A 17,782-nucleotide genomic window follows, 5' to 3' on the forward strand; every position below is an offset into this window, starting at 1 on the left:
GGTGTGGAGAAAAGATTAGAGAACCAAGTGGTCAACAAGGTAGTCTTGGTGGAGCTGAATGCCTAGGAGATGAGGTAAGTGCTTACCCATCACTGCAAGGTGGACGAGATTTAAAATTTTATAGTTAAGAAACATGCTGACAATATGAAGTCTTTTGAGTGATGTTGAATAACGAGACTGTGAAAATCAAGTAAGGCATGAAAAAATTGAGATAATTAGTTGTAGTTAGAATGGAAACAAATGTTTGCCTCAGAAAGAGAAATATCAATTTTCTACCATATTTTATATAACAAGCACTAAACTTACTAATCCAGTTTCACAGCTTTGGTTGTTCCCTGTTTTTGAATGACACCTAAGTTAAGCCCAACTACGGTGCCTCAGTTAACTACCAGTCTGACATCTCCATTTGTGTATTGGAAATTTAAATGTCTCTTAAATTCCAGATACAAAATATTTATCATTTTTCCCCCAAGTTACCTTTCCTAGACCTCATTTGACTCTCTTTTACTTCTCAAGATAAAATCTTGTGTCATCTTTGACATATCCCTATCCTTTACCAAGATAGTTAATTAACTACCAAGTTCTGACAAATATTCTATTGTAAATGTTCTCAAATTCATCACTTTGTTTCTTTTCTCCCTCCTTTAAACTATCATCATGCGGACTGCGGATTCATCTTCCTAAGCACTGCATGTCCTCATGTTAGTCATTTCCACTAGATAAAGTCAAAAACTCTTTTGATTGGCACTGAAGGCTTTCCATAATTTGTATCCCTCTGATCTATTTATCCTTTATAATCTAGTAGTCCTCAATATCCCTTGGCTTCATTTATTCACTACTTCAACAAACACTATCTATAATGTACTAGGCCCCACAATATGGCCTGGGTATAAAGTAACAACAACATCAGCAATAATTAATGACATGGGCCAGACCATAACATGGCCTCGACTAGAGGTGAAAAGACTGCCATGTAAAAGTACAAAATACCCTCAGTGTAGATCCATATTAGGGTGAGCCATGGAAGACCTCAACAAAGAGGAAACGACAGAGTTGAGTGATAAAGTCTGAGTGGGAGCTCACTGGGTAGACTTGAGGTGGACATTTTAGACAGAAGAACCAGAGTGTGCAAGGACATGGAGGTGTGAAGGAGTTTGGTTGTCCATGGAACTCTGAGTAGTTTGAAATGGCTGGAACATAGATTAGAAGTAGATTGGAGAATGAGATGAGATGATGGCAGGTTGCCTTAAGACAGGGGCACAGTTCATTTACAGAAACATGAGGAAAAAGCAGAGTGTGGGGTACAGATGAGAAGTTCACAAACATGATGATGGAATTGTAAATATTCTCTTCTGATGCCTTTAATTTTCTCAGTGGACCAGGAAGTAAGGTTATCAGCTAAGATTGAGGATGAGGTAAAAGGTGCTGGAGGGTTGAGGAAAAAAGAAGTATGGAATAGTTTTTGAAGAGAGTGGAAAAAAAAAAATCAACAGAGGATGTATTAAACACACACACACACACAAACACAACCTTGTTCTCCTGAAAGCATCAACGCAATTTATTTTTATCTGAGACCTAATACATCCACATACTCCCCTCCAATGCTACTTCTTTTTTTTTAAGATTTTATTTATTTATTTGAGAGAGAACACACTAGAGAGACAGAGGGAGAGCTTGCTTGGGAGCGGGGGGAGGGACAAAGGGAGAGGGAGAAGCAGACTCTCACTGCAGAGCAGGGAACCCAATGCGGGGCTCCATCCCAGGACTCTGGGATCATGACCTGAAGGCAGATGGTTCACTGACTGAGCAACCTAGGCACCCCTTCAATGCCACTTCTAATCTGAAAATCTTGGTGATAGGCCTGGCTAGATTAAAGTTTTCCAATTTTGCTGTGAAGATAGCATATAGTTTAGCAAAAATCTGCATCACTAAGAGTGTTAAACTGCAAATTCTCAGACCCTTTCAGGAATTTGAACTCACTAGATCTGAGGTAGGATACCATAATCTGCGTATGTAATAAGCACTCCCAGGTGATTTTGATAAAAGCTGTCCTCCAATCACACTTGGAGGAGCCTCAATATTTAAGACAAAATCTCAACACCTTTGTGTAGCAACAAAGCCCTTGTTGTTGCCTCTGTATGAGGATTTTCCAGGGAAACAGAAACAATAGGATATATCTTTCTTTCTATTTCCTCTTCCTCCTCCCGTCTCTCTTTCTCTCCTTTTCTCTCTCAATGGATAGCTAGCTAGATAGGCATATAAATATATAGATATATAACCATGGGATCTGTGTATCTAAGATAGAGAGGTTTATTTTAAGGAATTGCTTCATGCAATTGTAAGGTTGATAAGGCTGGAAACTCAGGCAGGAGTTCTACTCCCAAGGCAGAATTTTTTTCTTCTCAGGAAAAGCTCAGTTTTAGCTCTTAAGTCCTTTAACTGATTGGATGAGGCCCACCCACTTATAGAGGGAAATCTTAAAGTCAACTGATTATAAATGTTTATTATAGCTACAGAATACTTTCACAGCAACATGCGGACTCGTGTTTGACCAAACAACTTGTCACTATAGCCTAGCCAAAGTTGACACTTAAAATTAGTCATTATACTGTCCAGTTTCATCTTTGGCCAATCCATGACACAGTTTGCTGCAAGAAAATTGAATTGCTGGCCATTCTTTGAACACTGCTTGTTATTCCCTCTTCCTAGACTGTCTTCTCATGCCTCTTTATCTGGAAAGTTACCCCAAATTCCTATTTCAATTTAGGCAATACCTATTTGTTGTCTAAATGAAGCATGGTGAAAATACCTAACTTACTGTAGGTTGAACACAGCATGCTTCTCTACAAAACATTTCTTTGAACTACAGCCATAAATAAACTAGTAGGAAAGATGGACACTGCTCTCACCCAATATAGCACTTCATATTGTGTGTGTTCTTTGTATATAATAAGGACATAATAAGTAAAATAGAATGATGATCATACTTCAAAAATTATGATAGGCTTTGGCATAAAGAACTTCTAAGAAATCTCTGTTTTCCTCCCTCCTTCCTCCCCAACCTGGCAAGGTCTTCACTTATTGATACTAACTCTGTCACTGGTGAGAGGGAACTAGACACCATCGTACTCCTGAAAAATAATTTCATAGCATAGACCCAGAGAGGTTCAATTTTAAACTTCTTTCCTTCTTTCTCTTCCTCCCCCTCCTCCTTCCTTTTCTTTCCTTTCTTTTCTTCCTTTCTTCCTTTCCTTTCCTCTCCTCATATACCTTTGACTACTATGGTGTCTAAATTGAGCTTCTGGGGGTGAGCAAGAGGAAAGAAATAAAGATTTAGAATGACTGTGACTTATTTCTGATATAGCTTTTATATTTATATCCTTTACTTGCAGACCAGTCACAACCTCCCGTCCATCTTTGCCACTATGGATGATTGCCCTCATTGTGTTTGGTGTGTTGGCAATCCTGGGAATAACTATTGGTCTCCTGGTTCATTTTCTGGCAGTAGGTTGGTAAAGAATACATTTTTATTTATTTATAAAGAGTACAGTTTGTTGTAAACTTCATTTCCATTTCTACCAAAGACAAAGAGATAATTGCAAACAATAAATTAACTATCTTCCTTTAAAATGGCTATCAATGACCCAAGATTCCAGAAATACACATTTGCCAAGCACTCTATTGCAGACATCTTTTGAATATACAAATGTAAAAGAATGTATACAATATAGGGACATGAATGCACAGATAGATAATTTATAGGCAGAAAAAGTAATCTACCAAGATGGTATTATATGACTTTATAATTAAAATATTAGGATAAGAAAGACAAGAAAATCAGCATATACTTATACTTCTCATTTTTCTCCAGACTTCCCAGTGGTTTGTTAGCAGTATTATTCTTTTTATATTGTCAACATTTATAACACTTCATTCTGGTTTGTAATCATAATTACTAGATGTTTTCTAAAGAATACTATGGGAAGTGAATCTGAGGGGTGGACCACAGGGAGTTTGCAGCTTATATTTTTACTTATCTCAAATATTCTCTTATCCAGTGTGATTTTTTTTTTAACATCATGAAACACTTATCTTCAGTTTTTAACACAGAAGCTGGGGTAGCCTTGAAGAAAGCTCCTTAATTTACAGACTCTCTGAATTATGATATAGTGATCTTGATTTCCATCCCGTGTTCATCCCAACTCACCTCTAGAACGTTGCCTCAGCTGTGAGATTAGAACATATACCCAAAAATGGCACATTAGTATGGTTTCACTTTTATTTTCACTGCTGTCATTCTGCAGGGTCAAAATAGGACTCTATGGAAATATTCCTTGTCTTTTTTCCAGATCCTGAAATCTCATTACTCTAATCATAGAATCATTGAGAACTTTCAGAAAGACCTTCACCTGACTCAAGTTGTGAGGAGATGTATCCCTGATCTGTACCATTCTTCACCCTAGTGTATATTTCACATTTAGGGGAATATTTGCTTCATAGTTTTTAGTCTGGGGTTGTCATTTTCTTTTGTTTCCTTGGAAATGAGCTCTTTACCCTTGTCTTTTGGTCTTTTTAAAAACTTAGAGGAAGGAGAATGTAAAAGAAGTGTTTTTACTCTGTCAAATTTAAATAGAACTCTTCCCATAATTCATGCTTAAGCTCTGTTACTACACTCCAGAACACTCTCTGTACAAAAATAAAAACGTGTGTGTGTGTGTGTGTGTTGTGTGTAAGTTGTAAGTTTTCTTTACAGAAATAAGTTCTAAGTCATGGAAACGTCGTAAAACAATTCTTTCTTTCTGTCCCTTATCTATCTTTCTCAATTCATATTGTCATTTGAACCACTTAGAGAAATGGGAATGTTAATCATAAGGTGCAGGTGTGCCTTATGGATATCTCATCCCCAAGGGGTTGTTTTCATTTCACGAGGTACCAACAGAGCTCACTGACTGATTTCACAGTGACCTCAGCATAGTGAGCCATCTCTGTGGCCATTAGGATTGCTGCATACAATTAAATTAATACTCAATTCCTTGTTCTAGGGTGTAGTTTCTTAGTCTTAAATGTCTTAGACATAAAATGTTTAGTTTATCCACTGGCTCTTAGAAAAGTGCCTCATGCAGTTGTAATAAAAAGTTTGCATATTGTCAATTTATTAGTTTACACTGGGGAATATTCATGGCAGCTTGATTATCACAATAGGTAGAAATATCTAGGAATCTAAATAAAGAACTGAAGGATGCACTGTAAACACTGAATTATAAAAAAGAAAGTTGAATAGTTTCAAGATGTATTTTTTACTACTTACGGTAAAGTCTAATAAACTACCATTGCAAAGTTTGGTCTCTATAGTAAAATATCCATGACCCCCAGACAAACAAACTACAATTAACAATGTTGGTTCACAAACTATTATTCATAAACAAATGATTTCCAGCATTTTCTTTAGAACTTTCTAACTGTTTGTCCCATCGCATAGTCTTCAAAGGCAATGATCATATTGCAAAATAGTATTAATATTTATTTAGTGTATACTATATGCTAGATGCTATATAACAGCTTAATATCTATCACATATTAGGGGTAAGACGTATCATATACCAAATGGCTTAGTGTCTATGAAAATTTGGGAAGGAAATATAATGGATTAGGTGTGACTTTGTAGTCAAATCAAATTTGATTCTTGGCTCTTAAGAGTAGCTATATGATATTAGCTAAGTTACTGAATATCTCTGAGACCACATTTCTCCTGAAAAAAAAAAGTTATACTTCATATATGTTTTATAAAGTATCTTCCCATGGTACATAATAAATGGTAACTATTTTTAGTCATAGTCTGATGATTATGGGACAAAAATCTCATTTTTGTATATAGTCCTATCTGTCTCAATTAAGACATTACTCTTTTTTCTTACCTTTGTCTATATCTATATCTGCTGCATTATGGGTCCAATAAGCACTTTTCACAATGCCCAGGATATCTAATCAACTGTGCCAGAAAGATTCACAGGTTATCAATGTCAAATATGAGCACAATATTTACTAGTTGGTATTACTATGTAATCTATATTTGCATTTGAAATCCATTTCATTTAAATAATTCCTGGATCCTGTTTTTATCTCACAGAAAATACAACCTACTATTACCGAGGTAGCTTTAAAGTGTTGGATATCCCATATAACAGAAATTATCAAAGAGAGACATCACTGGAAAATAACCATCTTAGCAAAATTCTTGAGACCAAGGTAAATTAGGATTTTCCTGTATTTATTTCATTGTTAGTTCTCTGAAATATAAATATATTATTGGAATTTGATGCTTGACTCTATGTTCTCTTTAACAGATGGTTGATGCATTTCAAAGTTCTAGCATTTACAGACAATATATCAATTCTCAAGTCATCACACTGGTGTAAGTAACTAATAACAGCAGTTAGAAAAGAGATCAACCCATTCATACATACATACATATTTCAAATACCTTTGTAAAAAGAATTTTGAAATATTATAGTCATTAGTCAATAAATTACTAATAAACAGTATCAACCTCAGCTAAATGTCAGAATAATTGTTCAATATAAAACCAAAGCAAAGATTGGGCTATCTAGTTTTATTCATTAGATCTATTGAGAATTTATTATTTATTAAATGCCTCATCACTCAAATTTCTTAAGTTTTTATGTCCAGCAAATAGCAGATGATCCCTTTGACCAGTGTTTGATAGTCTAACATTTTAGCAGTAGTGTAAGTACAGACCCTGTTTTCTCATGTCTTTCCGCTTGCAAGTCAGCTAAATACCTTGTGGAACTATTCTAGAGTTCTTACAGGCTAAGAAAGAGCATATCTACACCAAACTTTGATGACAAGGAGGTCCTTCTAGTCCACAAGTGAAATAGGCTATGTGTCCTCTGCATGTGGGCTTAGAGTAGCATGGAATAGCAGGGGAGCCCAAGAACAGGAATTACTCAACCTGAGCCCAGCCTTTGCCACTTAGTAGCTCCAGAGCCTTGGGTGAGTTACTATAACACTTTGAGTCTGTGCACCTATCCGTGAAATACTAATAATAGCACCCTCATTGCCTCTCTCATAAAACTGGACTCAGGAGATCAAAGAAGATATGTATGGAAAGATTTGCAAATAAACACATTTCCAATGAAGGCAATTTTTGCTTTTACCTTCATCAATGCCACCAGACCATATGCCTGCCCTTCTTCCCCTGCTCCTGGAACTCATGGGCCTCCTGGAATTGCAGAACACATCAAGATCTCAATTAGAATTAACCTTGAGGGTTGATTTGAGTATTATAAAGGGATGGGAGGCTAAAATTGAAGGGCCCAGGTATCTTTCAGAGATCATTGCAACCACCGGAGAGCTTTTGCTTTGTTTTCCCATGCATGTAACTTTAGGTATCTATAGGAAGTGTGGTCCCAAAGGAAGTGATGGAGAGGCTGCAGGACAGAGGTTTTCATTTTGGTACACCCTCCTGTGATAATCAAACCTGTGTGTGTTGGGTGCTTCCTACTGATTTATATGCCATAATGATAGTCATCTGTTAGGAAGAGCCAAAGCATAATAGTGCCACTTCAGACACTAGCCTCAAAGCTGCTTGACAATTCCTACATGTCCATTGGTCAACCTTGCTCACCCCTTTCTGAATTCCAAACCAATTTTTCCTGGACACCACAGTCAGGTTCATCTTCCTCAAGTATGGTTTTATTCAACAACTTCTCTTTACTGCTACCCCTTGACTAGCATTAAAAGTCCCCCTCCATCTGCATCCCATCTCCTAGACATTGTTGTCTCTGTGACTGGGCATAAAGAGACAGTGCAGTATAAAAATCCTGGGTTATAGAGTCAATTGTACTGAATCTGGTCTGAGTTTAGTAGCTGTGTAATCTTAAGCATATTAGGTAACCTCTCAGAGCTTCCATTTTTCCCTACCTATAAAATGAAGATAATGACACCTATGTTGCAGGGTTGTTATGAAGTCTAAGTGTGATAATAAATCACAGAAGATGCCCAGTAAATGCTAACTAATTATTGCTGTCCAGTTATTCTGGTAGTACTCTTCCTCTCCTCTGCCTGATGAAATTTTCTGCTTCATAATGAAGTAGTGATAACAATACTCTAAGGTCCAGTAGTATATGTCACCTCTTCCATGAAAATTTCTCTGATTCTTTAAGTAAAAAATGACTTACCTTTCTATCTGCAGATAAGATAAAATAAATATCATCGCTTCTGCCTAATATACTATAGTAATTTGTATACATGTCTTATCTCCTAGAAATCTGTAAATTCCTGCAGGGTAGGAACCATGTGTTAGTCATCCTTGCCTCACCTAGTAGCACCTACTCCAGGCACTTGTCTATAGCATTTGCTCAATAAATGATCGGTGAATACATGAATGTGAGCCCAGTTCTTACATGGTACTTCTTTTTTTTTTAAAAAAAATTATTTATTTATTTCTTTTAGAGACAGAGAGAGCGAGCATGAGTGGAAGGGGCAGAGGGAGAGGGAGGGAGAATCCCAAGCAGACTCCGCACTAAGCACAGAGCCTGAGGCAGGGCTTAATCCCTCTTATCTGGTACTTCTACCCTGTGCTTCAGGCCTTTCCTATTTTTCAGATTTATAGAACTATTTGTCCTCTAAGATGAATACTATAGCCGCATGCTTACTGTCACCAAATAAATGTAGGCAGATGGATGATCCTGTGATTAAACAAAAGTGAAGTTACTACACAAACCCATAAAAAGTCAGAAGAAATAAAAATATGAAAGATCAGGGAATGAGGAAGTAAATGTTATTTTTTTAGCAGTGTATGAAATATGTTTATCTCGTTGAAACATATTTCTCTTGTTTCCAGTCCTCATAACAACAGTGTCACTGCACATATATGGCTAGTATTCAAGGCTCCCAGATCAATGAAGGAAAACACAAGAAGAAGAATTGAAAGCATCTTACATCAGATGCTGAGGAACCATGCAGGCTCTCTGACTACAGATCCTAATTCTCTTAGACTCATGGGTAAGCTTATGTTTTAAATAGGAGCAGTGTTACTCTTATCTTTTTATGTCTAACATATATCACAAGTACCATGCACAAAGCTGATATTCAATTTTTTAAATGAATATGTCATTATTTTATATCAGAGTAATAATTTGTGTTCTTTACTATTGAGAACATAATAATCAAATCATAATAATGCCATAACTGAAAGCAGTTCTGGGGGGAAAACTGCTTCTCAGTATAAAGCAAATAGTAAAACTTTGAACAGTCCTTAAAAGTAATGGTGTGTACTGTATATTTTTTCATGATCTCCTATAACATTGAAAAATAGCATACAATCTGCCCTTATAAGACAGATCACTTTTTAAAAGTTATTTTTGTGGACTGACAGGAATCACGTTCACTTGGAGTTCTTCCTGTTCTTCTGAGAAAAGATACTGGCAACCATCCACCTTAGATGATATAGAATACAGTTCCAATTAAATACAAAAGAAGTCTCCCATGTGGAACTATGAAGGTGGTATTTCCATATCATACACTCACATATGGTAAAAGAACAATTCAAATAAACCAATATTCTCTCCTTTCTACTGACATTTTATCCTGAGATTCAAAATTATTTCTGGACCCTCCAGCTCTGCTGAATCTAGCATCTTACTTCATTGGCCCCAGGGTATTAGGTGCTAGGTGTTATATTTACCATGAGCTTTTGTTCTATTTCAGAAATCAATAAGGTTCATGCTGAAAAGATTATCAACAACCGTAAGTTCAGATACTTCTTAATTAAACGTGTGAGATGATCTAAGACATAACAGTCAAGATTTGTTATTGTTAGCTAGGCACAATTCTAATTAGATGCTTTACATACAAATCATTTAATACCACAACGATCCTAAAGATAGATGTTATTATTATCATCCCATTTGAGAGATGGGGAAACTGAAGCACAAAGAAGTGAAATAATCTGCCCAAGTTCATCCAGTTTGTGAATGGTATGGTCAGAATTCAAACCAGGGTTGCAGAGCCCGTGGACTTAACTGTGACTTTATCTGCCTCCCACAGTTCTCATATTCTCCAAATGTTGAAGAATCTTGGAGATACTATGCTGGGTATAGAGGTGATCCAGGGGCTGCTAGTGATTCCCGTGCAAATTACAACCTAGCCCCTTCAGTGCAAGATATTGTCAGATAGAGCTATACAAGAATAACTCAGCTCACTCTCTGCTTTATAATCAAACAAATGTTATATTCCTACTCTCAATGGAACAAAACTGACTCTGACAGGCTGTGGGACACGAGCAAGGATGTCAGCTACGTATGATAGAATCAGGGGGGGTTCCAATGCTCAGAAAGGAGAATGGCCGTGGCAAGCAACTCTCAAAAAGAATGGCCAACACCGCTGCGGGGCATCTTTGATCAGTGAAAGATACCTGGTGACTGCAGCTCACTGCTTTCAAAAGTAAGTTCATCATGTTGCCCAAGGCTAGGGAGACCAAAGACCTTGGAGTTCCCAGCTTCATTATCAGTAGCACTCTCATCTCAAGGGTCTGGGTTCGGAAGACAAATTATATAGGAAGCCAATCTAAGATTTTCCTGCATTACCTTTAAGAATGCAAAGAGTCATTCATTCTTGATACTACATTTTTTTTCTCACATGATTCTTATCTCTCATCACTTTATACTCCAGACATCCCTAACTACTCATAGTTTTTAAAACACGTCATCCTGTTTCATACCCTTCTCCCCCACTGCATATGCCTGTCCCCCTCTCCTTATCTTTTAGGCAACTATGACTCAGCTCTATAGTCTTACCCAAAATGCTACTTTCCCTAAGAAATCTCTTCCCTAGAGCATGCAGATTTAAGTCTACCTGTTTTGTTGTCCCATTAATTATATACAAAGCACTTAAGCAATTATAACTATCTGTGTTTATGTCCATCTTTCATTAGATTTAAGTTTCTTGAAGGTGTAGCTATTAATTTTTATTTCTATATTCCCATTACTTTACATAGTATATGGTATAGGGACTCAAGATTTTTTTAAATGAATTTAAAAAATCAGACTATCACTGCTAATGAGCTATACAGCAAAGGAATATTAATGTCATGAAAAGAGTACAGTAGATGCAGGCTGCATTTCTATTATTTTAAAATAAATACATAATTTTTGCTTCTTTAGGACAAACAATCCAAAAAACTATACTGTCAGCTTTGGCACCAGAGTAAATCCCCCTTATATGCAACGTTATGTTCAACAAATTATTGTTCATGAAGACTACATCCAGGGTGAACATCATGATGATATTGCAGTTATACAGCTCACTGAAAAAGTCTTATTTCAGAATGATGTACATCGAGTTTGTCTTCCTGAAGCCACACAGGTTTTTCCACCAGGTGAAGGAGTTGTTGTTACAGGATGGGGAGCATTTTCATATAATGGTAAGTTCAGTGAAGGCTTAACATAGTGTTTGAGTACAAAAGCAGAAAAAATGGTGACCAAGGTACAGAGTCAAAGGCATCATTTACTTCAGGATGCCTAGTTCTCACAGGCAATGTCTCAGGAAATGATGCATATGGAGTATGGCTTTGCAAATTGCCTTGGTTTGGAATGTTCTGTGGAGACCAACTGGTTGTAGAAACTCCGCGACCTGGAGTAACTAACTGAGCAAGTTCTGGTTCAAAGATACAAGAAGAGAGATAAGGATATAGAAAGGCAGCATTTAAAAGATTTCAAATTATTCTTTGAAGATTTCTGTTTCATTGATTTGGGTGAGGGAACTGAGTGGGTTTTTTAATCTTAAAAATAGTCAAGAGTCAAATGTAAGTTTTAAGCACAGAGGACAAAACAAGTTTTCCATCCTGCTCTATTTCAGAGCAGCTCTTTTACTGGTAATGTTTACTTCCTTTAGGTAAATACCCAGAGGTACTTCAGAAGGCACCTGTGAAGATTATTGACACAAACACTTGTAACGCTAGGGAAGGATATGATGGTTTGGTATCAGATACGATGCTGTGTGCTGGGTACTTGGAAGGAAGTATAGATGCCTGCCAGGTAAGTCTGGACACTAATCATATTGACCACACGGTGTACAAAAAACTGCTGTTATTTTATGAAAATCATCAATATGGAGACAATCCTATGCTTCAGTTAATTTGCACTTTGACAATTCTGTTAAACTCCCTCCAACTTTGGTGCTAAAGTAATTTTCCGCTACATGCAACATATGTTTATAAGTATTTAACAAACACATAAGTTGGACTTACTCTGAGCCAAGCACCTGAATGAAGTCTTTTACAAACAATTCATTTAATCCTCATCACAGCCTTGTGATGTATATACTATCGTTATCATTCTACAGATGGGAAAACTGAGTCAGAGGAAGGTAAAGTGATTTGCACAAGAGCACACAGCTAGTGAGTGGAAGACCTGGCACACAAACCAAGGTAGTCTAGCCTCACAATCCATAGTCTTAACCGTATTTCAAGAAAGGATGAGTCTCAGAGAATTTCCAACTACTTCCAGCCCATTTCTCTTACCTTCTTAGCCTCCTCATGACTAGGGTTCTAGTTACTTTTCTCAGATATGAAGCCCTGTTCTCCAAGTACATCTATAATATTTGTCTCCCAAAAGCTTTCTCATAGAACTAGACCTTATAGGGCGCCTGGGTGGCTCAGTTGGTTAAGCGACTGCCTTCGGCTCAGGTCATGATCCTGGAGTCCCGGGATCGAGCCCCGCATCAGGCTCCCTGCTCTGCAGGGAGTCTGCTCCTCCCTCTGACCCTCCCCCCTCTCATGTGCTCTCTCTCTCATTCTCTCTCTCTCAAATAAAAAAAAAAAAAAAAAAAGAACTAGACCTTATAACTTACCAGTTCATGCCTTCAAGGTTCAAGTCAACACCAAAGAGCCCCAGAGAATATATTCCAGCCAAAGGTGGTGTTAAGGGTGATGCAGGGATTTACACCATACATTTTCCCTATGGTCTGTATGAAGCATGAATCACAAACTTCATCTGGGCTTATCACTTAGTAAAGTATCTGAAAGTTAATTCTCATTATGATTAATATTCTTTGTTTTATTCAGGGTGACTCTGGAGGACCACTAGTTCATCCCAATTCTCGAAATATTTGGTACCTTGTTGGAACAGTGAGCTGGGGAGAAAAATGTGGTGAAGTCAATAAGCCAGGTGTCTATATGCGAGTGACTGCCTACCGCAACTGGATTGCCTCTAAGACTGGTATTTAAGAGAAAAGCATCTTGTAGCAACTATCTGAAGTCATTTTTGCCTAAGGTTACTCCCAGCCTTATCTAGCATGCATTTTAAATTAGTGTGTACAATGGCTGTTTTGAAAGAATTGTGGTCCTGAGGAAATATTTATGAACTTTAATTTCACAAAACAACAAATCTCATGTTTAGTCAAGAAGGCCTAAGCAAAGAAAACACTCCTATCAAAAAAGGACCATTACTATTTCTCTATTGTGTGAGCCCACATCATGGTTGTCTTACCATAGCATAAAACTCTTGGTTTTAGTCACTCAGACTTTCTGGAATTATGAAAGTATGTCCTTTTCCATTGCAAGTTATCTGGCAGAGCTGTGAGAGACTGGAACCAACACTTTCTGAGGGTTGGATTGGAACATGCTCTATCTGCCTTCATTCATAGCATTTGAGGAAAGGGTATGGTTGTAAACTGACTCTGGCCAGAAGTAGGCACTGAATTAGAGTCTCTTATTGTATGGGGATCTTGATCAACTCTTGAAATCACTGTGAAACAATTTCACCATCAGCAAAACTCAGCCAAAAACATTTTAGACCTACAGAAACCAGGTACACTAATTCTTCAGTGTTGATACAGGTTTTTGTGGAAATTCTTCATTTGTAACACATACAAAAAGGAGTAGCTATGAACCATGAAAATGTATAATGTATTTTAATTAAAACAAATTTGAAAGCAGACTGTCTTTGTACAATAACAAATTTCTTTCTTTTTGTGTGTGTGGTTTTCTTGTTTTATTTTTTGGGTTTTTTTTCTTAATGGTCTTTTGCAGGTAGCTTTTTCTTTTTTTCTGTTGTTTCCTCTTGGTCCACGGGTTGAGTGAAGGCTATAACGTAGTTAAAAAGCTACCTTCAGGCTGGAGGGAGAGGCTCAGGCACACCAACAGGGATGCAGTGGGTGGGTCCCTCATAACTAGATGGAGGAGGCTCCCAGTCAGGCATGAGGCCAGCCCAGCCAGGGTTGAGGCCTGCCAGCCTGAGAAGTTTGGTCAGGTGGTTGCTCATCTTTTGAATGAGGAGTAGCAAGGCAAAGGCAGCTGTTTTATATAAAATTTTATTGACTATTTAAAAAAATCAAGTACTGCCAATTAGCATCATGTCCACTCATACACTAATTAAAACAGATAATTTGTGGATTTTTTAAGTGATAGAGTAATGTAGGTAGTCTACTATGTTAACTTTGCCAAGTCCATATCCTGGATCCCAGATTATATCAGTGGTTCTCAAATTTTGAGCTCTTAGGATCCCTTAACATTCTTCAAAATTACTGAGACCCTCAAAGAATGTTTCTATATAGCCTGTACCTAGGCATACTTATCATACTAAGCACTAAACTGAAAATTGTTTAAAATATTTAATCCACTAAAAGTAACAGTATTAAACTCATTACATGTTAACATAAATCACAGAATTTTTATTAAAAAATATTGATATTTGCCAATGGAAAAAATGAGAAATATGGCATTATTTTAAAATATCTGGCTTAATAGAAGATGGTTGGTTTATCATCTCTGCTTCTTCATTCAGTCTGTTGTTTTGGTTGAAGTATATGAAAATATCTAGCATTACCCGGGTACGTAGTTGAGAAAGGGAAGAGAATGTTAATAGTGTTTTCAGATATTTGTAGATGTTCTCCTATGAAAATACACCCAAACTCAACAAGTGGTAGTTTCTTCCATGTGGACTTTTAGTCAGATTGATGAGAGAACAGAAGGCAAGCTGAGGACAAGGCAGAAGCTGACAACCCACAGCCCCCCCCTCCCCATGGGATATATGTGACATTCCTCAGGCACTCCTGGCTGCCCTAAAGCTAAGGAAAGGAAAAACAAATAGTTGACTTATAGAGGTCACAAGTCTGCAAGACGTGAGTCTCCCTCAGTTTACAAATTAGCAATCTACAAGAACAAAGCATTTCTATCAATAACCTGGCTTCCAGAAGGAAATGTAGATACAATTAAATGTCCTTACAACCTTCAGCCCATTGACAGATACTTGAAGAGGGCAGAGTGTAACGTTCCTCCAGGAAGTTCCCAAGTATCTTAATGTTAATACCTCGCTAGAGGGGAAAACAACCTTAACTTGACAATGGCAAGGCCTCTGGTATCTTGCAGGTCCTCTTTAGCATATGAAAGTTCTTTTGAAAACCTCCCTTTTTCCTTCCTCCCCCAACCCCATAGTATATAATCAGCCACACCTCATACCCCGTGCAGCCCCTTTCTGCCCACAGGTCCTGTCCCTGTGCTTTAATAAAACCACCTTTTTGTACCAAAGACACCTCAAGAATTCTCTTTTGGCCATCGGCTCCGGACCCCAGCTCACCAAACATCACCTAATTCCAAAACCATATCAAGATCAATGAACTTTTTATGCTTTGTTATATTAAAAACCATTAGTATGTCTTGAATTTTCAATGAATCTTTTATCTGTGCATGATTTTTTAACAGTATTTATTGGTCATTTTGAGTTATGCAGATGTTCCAAATGTTGACACATAATTAATTAACATAAAAATAATTAGTAATAATTCATTAATATCAAAACTGATCCCATCATAAAGTCATTAAGTATCAAGGGGCACATATAAATTCATCAAAATTTACTTTAATGCTAAATGGTAAATTTTAACATTAGCAACAAATACTATCAGTTGTTTTCCTTAGGACAAGTTTCCTTTACTTATTTTCAAGATAATGTTTGCCAAATACTGATTTTAATAACCAAGTTTTGTCAGTCATTCTTTTCAAATAAAATGCTGCTCCATGACCAAAGTGGTGAGTTCAGCATGTGAGTCATACAATTGTTCAAGGCCTTTATTCAAGACAGCCATTTTAATTCAATATGCAGCAAAAGTGCTTATGTATACTTCTCATTTGGTCATTCAAAATATTACAAAGACATACTCAGCCTCAAGATTTTATAATTTTTAATATTTCATCCAGGGAATTCTTTTTTTTTTTTTAAGATTTTATTTATGTATTTGACAGAGAGAGACACAGCAAGAGAAGGAACACAAGCAGAGGGAGTGGGAGAGGGAGAAGCAGGCTCCCCATGGAGCAGGGAGCCCAATGCGGGGCTCGATCCCAGGACCCTGGGATCAGGACCTGAGCCGAAGGCAGACGCTTAATGACTGAGCCTTCCAGGTGCCCTCATCCAGGGAATTCTTTAATGAAGTTAGATTCTTTCCCCACTGTGAATGTGTGGCAGTGAAGAATATGATGATAGGATGACTCCTGGTAGGGTCTGATGCCAGAACCTTGATTTACTAAGGTGCCAAAAGTTTTACCCACTATTGCTCTTGCACCACTGGTTTGATTTCACAGACCTCTTGAAAGAGTCTGAGAGACCCGCTGGGGTATGCAGGCCAAACTTGAAACCACTAAGCTATGCTAATTTTTCTAAAGAGAAGTATCTATAACAACCACAAAATAATTTTGTCCATCCATAAATAACCAGGAGTCATTCATCCATACATATGCACAAAAGAAGCATGTTGAAGAGGCAACGAACCCAGGAAGAGGGATGGGGGCAGACAAAGCTGAGATAAGCCCTATAAGATGAACAAGAAGAAACCAAAAAAAGACTTCTTGGTGAAGGGGTGAGGTACTTGGGTAGGGCATCCAGAGCAGAGGAAACACACTGTCAAACACCATGACTGAACACAGCATCATTTCTTAGGTTAGGCTAGATTGTATTGTTGTAACACACACCTAAATCTCCGTAGCTTAATGTGTCACAATTTATTTCTCACTCAGACTATTGCCAGTAGGATGACTCATCAAGGCAGCTGTATCAACAATTCAAGGCTGCTTTTATCTGTGGCTATGCTATGTGAACATGTAGCCTCCACAATCTCCATGGCAGAGAAAGAGAAAGCTGCTAATAGATCTACTAACAGAGCTGAAAATATATCCACTGATGGTCTTAGACCATTAGACAGAACTTCTCTAATGACCCCTTAAACTTTAAGGGGGCTGAGAAATGGGAGAGAGCACTTGGATATTTGGAGAGGCATAAATTAAATTGGCCTAACCTAGTTCCCGTAAAACAGACCCTTACTAGTACAAAGAATGGATAGTTTCTATAGATAAACAGTAAAGTGCTCTGTTAATCAACCCAAATGATAACTAGTAGGCAGATTCACACAGAAGTTTTCAGGTCAAAAAGGAGTAGATATAGAGCTGGAGGGCTTAGACAGTAAGCAAGAGATTCTTTATGGTATAGTGATCAAAAGTTCAGTCTGGTATTGGAGAGCTAAATTTTTTCCTTAAGAGGGTAGAAGAGGGAAAAGAAAACAGGTACATGCATTTGCTTTCCACAGATGTGTTCATAAAATTTGTGTTAATGCAATTTTTATAAGCTGAATTACACTTTAAATTCTCTAAAATAGCCTGGTATTTAAATAAATATATTATTTTGAATTATTTTTCTATATAGGATATATATGTATATATGTATATTTACTTAAGTAACAATGAGCTTCCAATTTTTACCTCTGAAATCTGGGT

The 17,782-nt window shown here is 37.3% G+C and overlaps 1 protein-coding gene across 1 annotated transcript in view; it reads left to right on the top strand.

The window, feature by feature from the left end:
• The window catches only part of LOC110591359 (transmembrane protease serine 11B-like), a 35,378-nt gene extending 22,132 nt beyond the window's left edge, over positions 1-13,246 (top strand). The window contains 3 exon segments of the mRNA XM_021702273.1: positions 11,184-11,443; positions 11,914-12,056; positions 13,085-13,246. Coding sequence (XP_021557948.1) covers positions 11,184-11,443; positions 11,914-12,056; positions 13,085-13,246 — 565 coding nt within the window.
• The last annotated feature ends 4,536 nt before the right edge of the window (positions 13,247-17,782 follow it).

This window comes from Neomonachus schauinslandi, chromosome 2 (assembly GCF_002201575.2).
Source record: "Neomonachus schauinslandi chromosome 2, ASM220157v2, whole genome shotgun sequence".
Classification (NCBI taxonomy): Eukaryota; Metazoa; Chordata; class Mammalia; order Carnivora; family Phocidae; genus Neomonachus; species Neomonachus schauinslandi.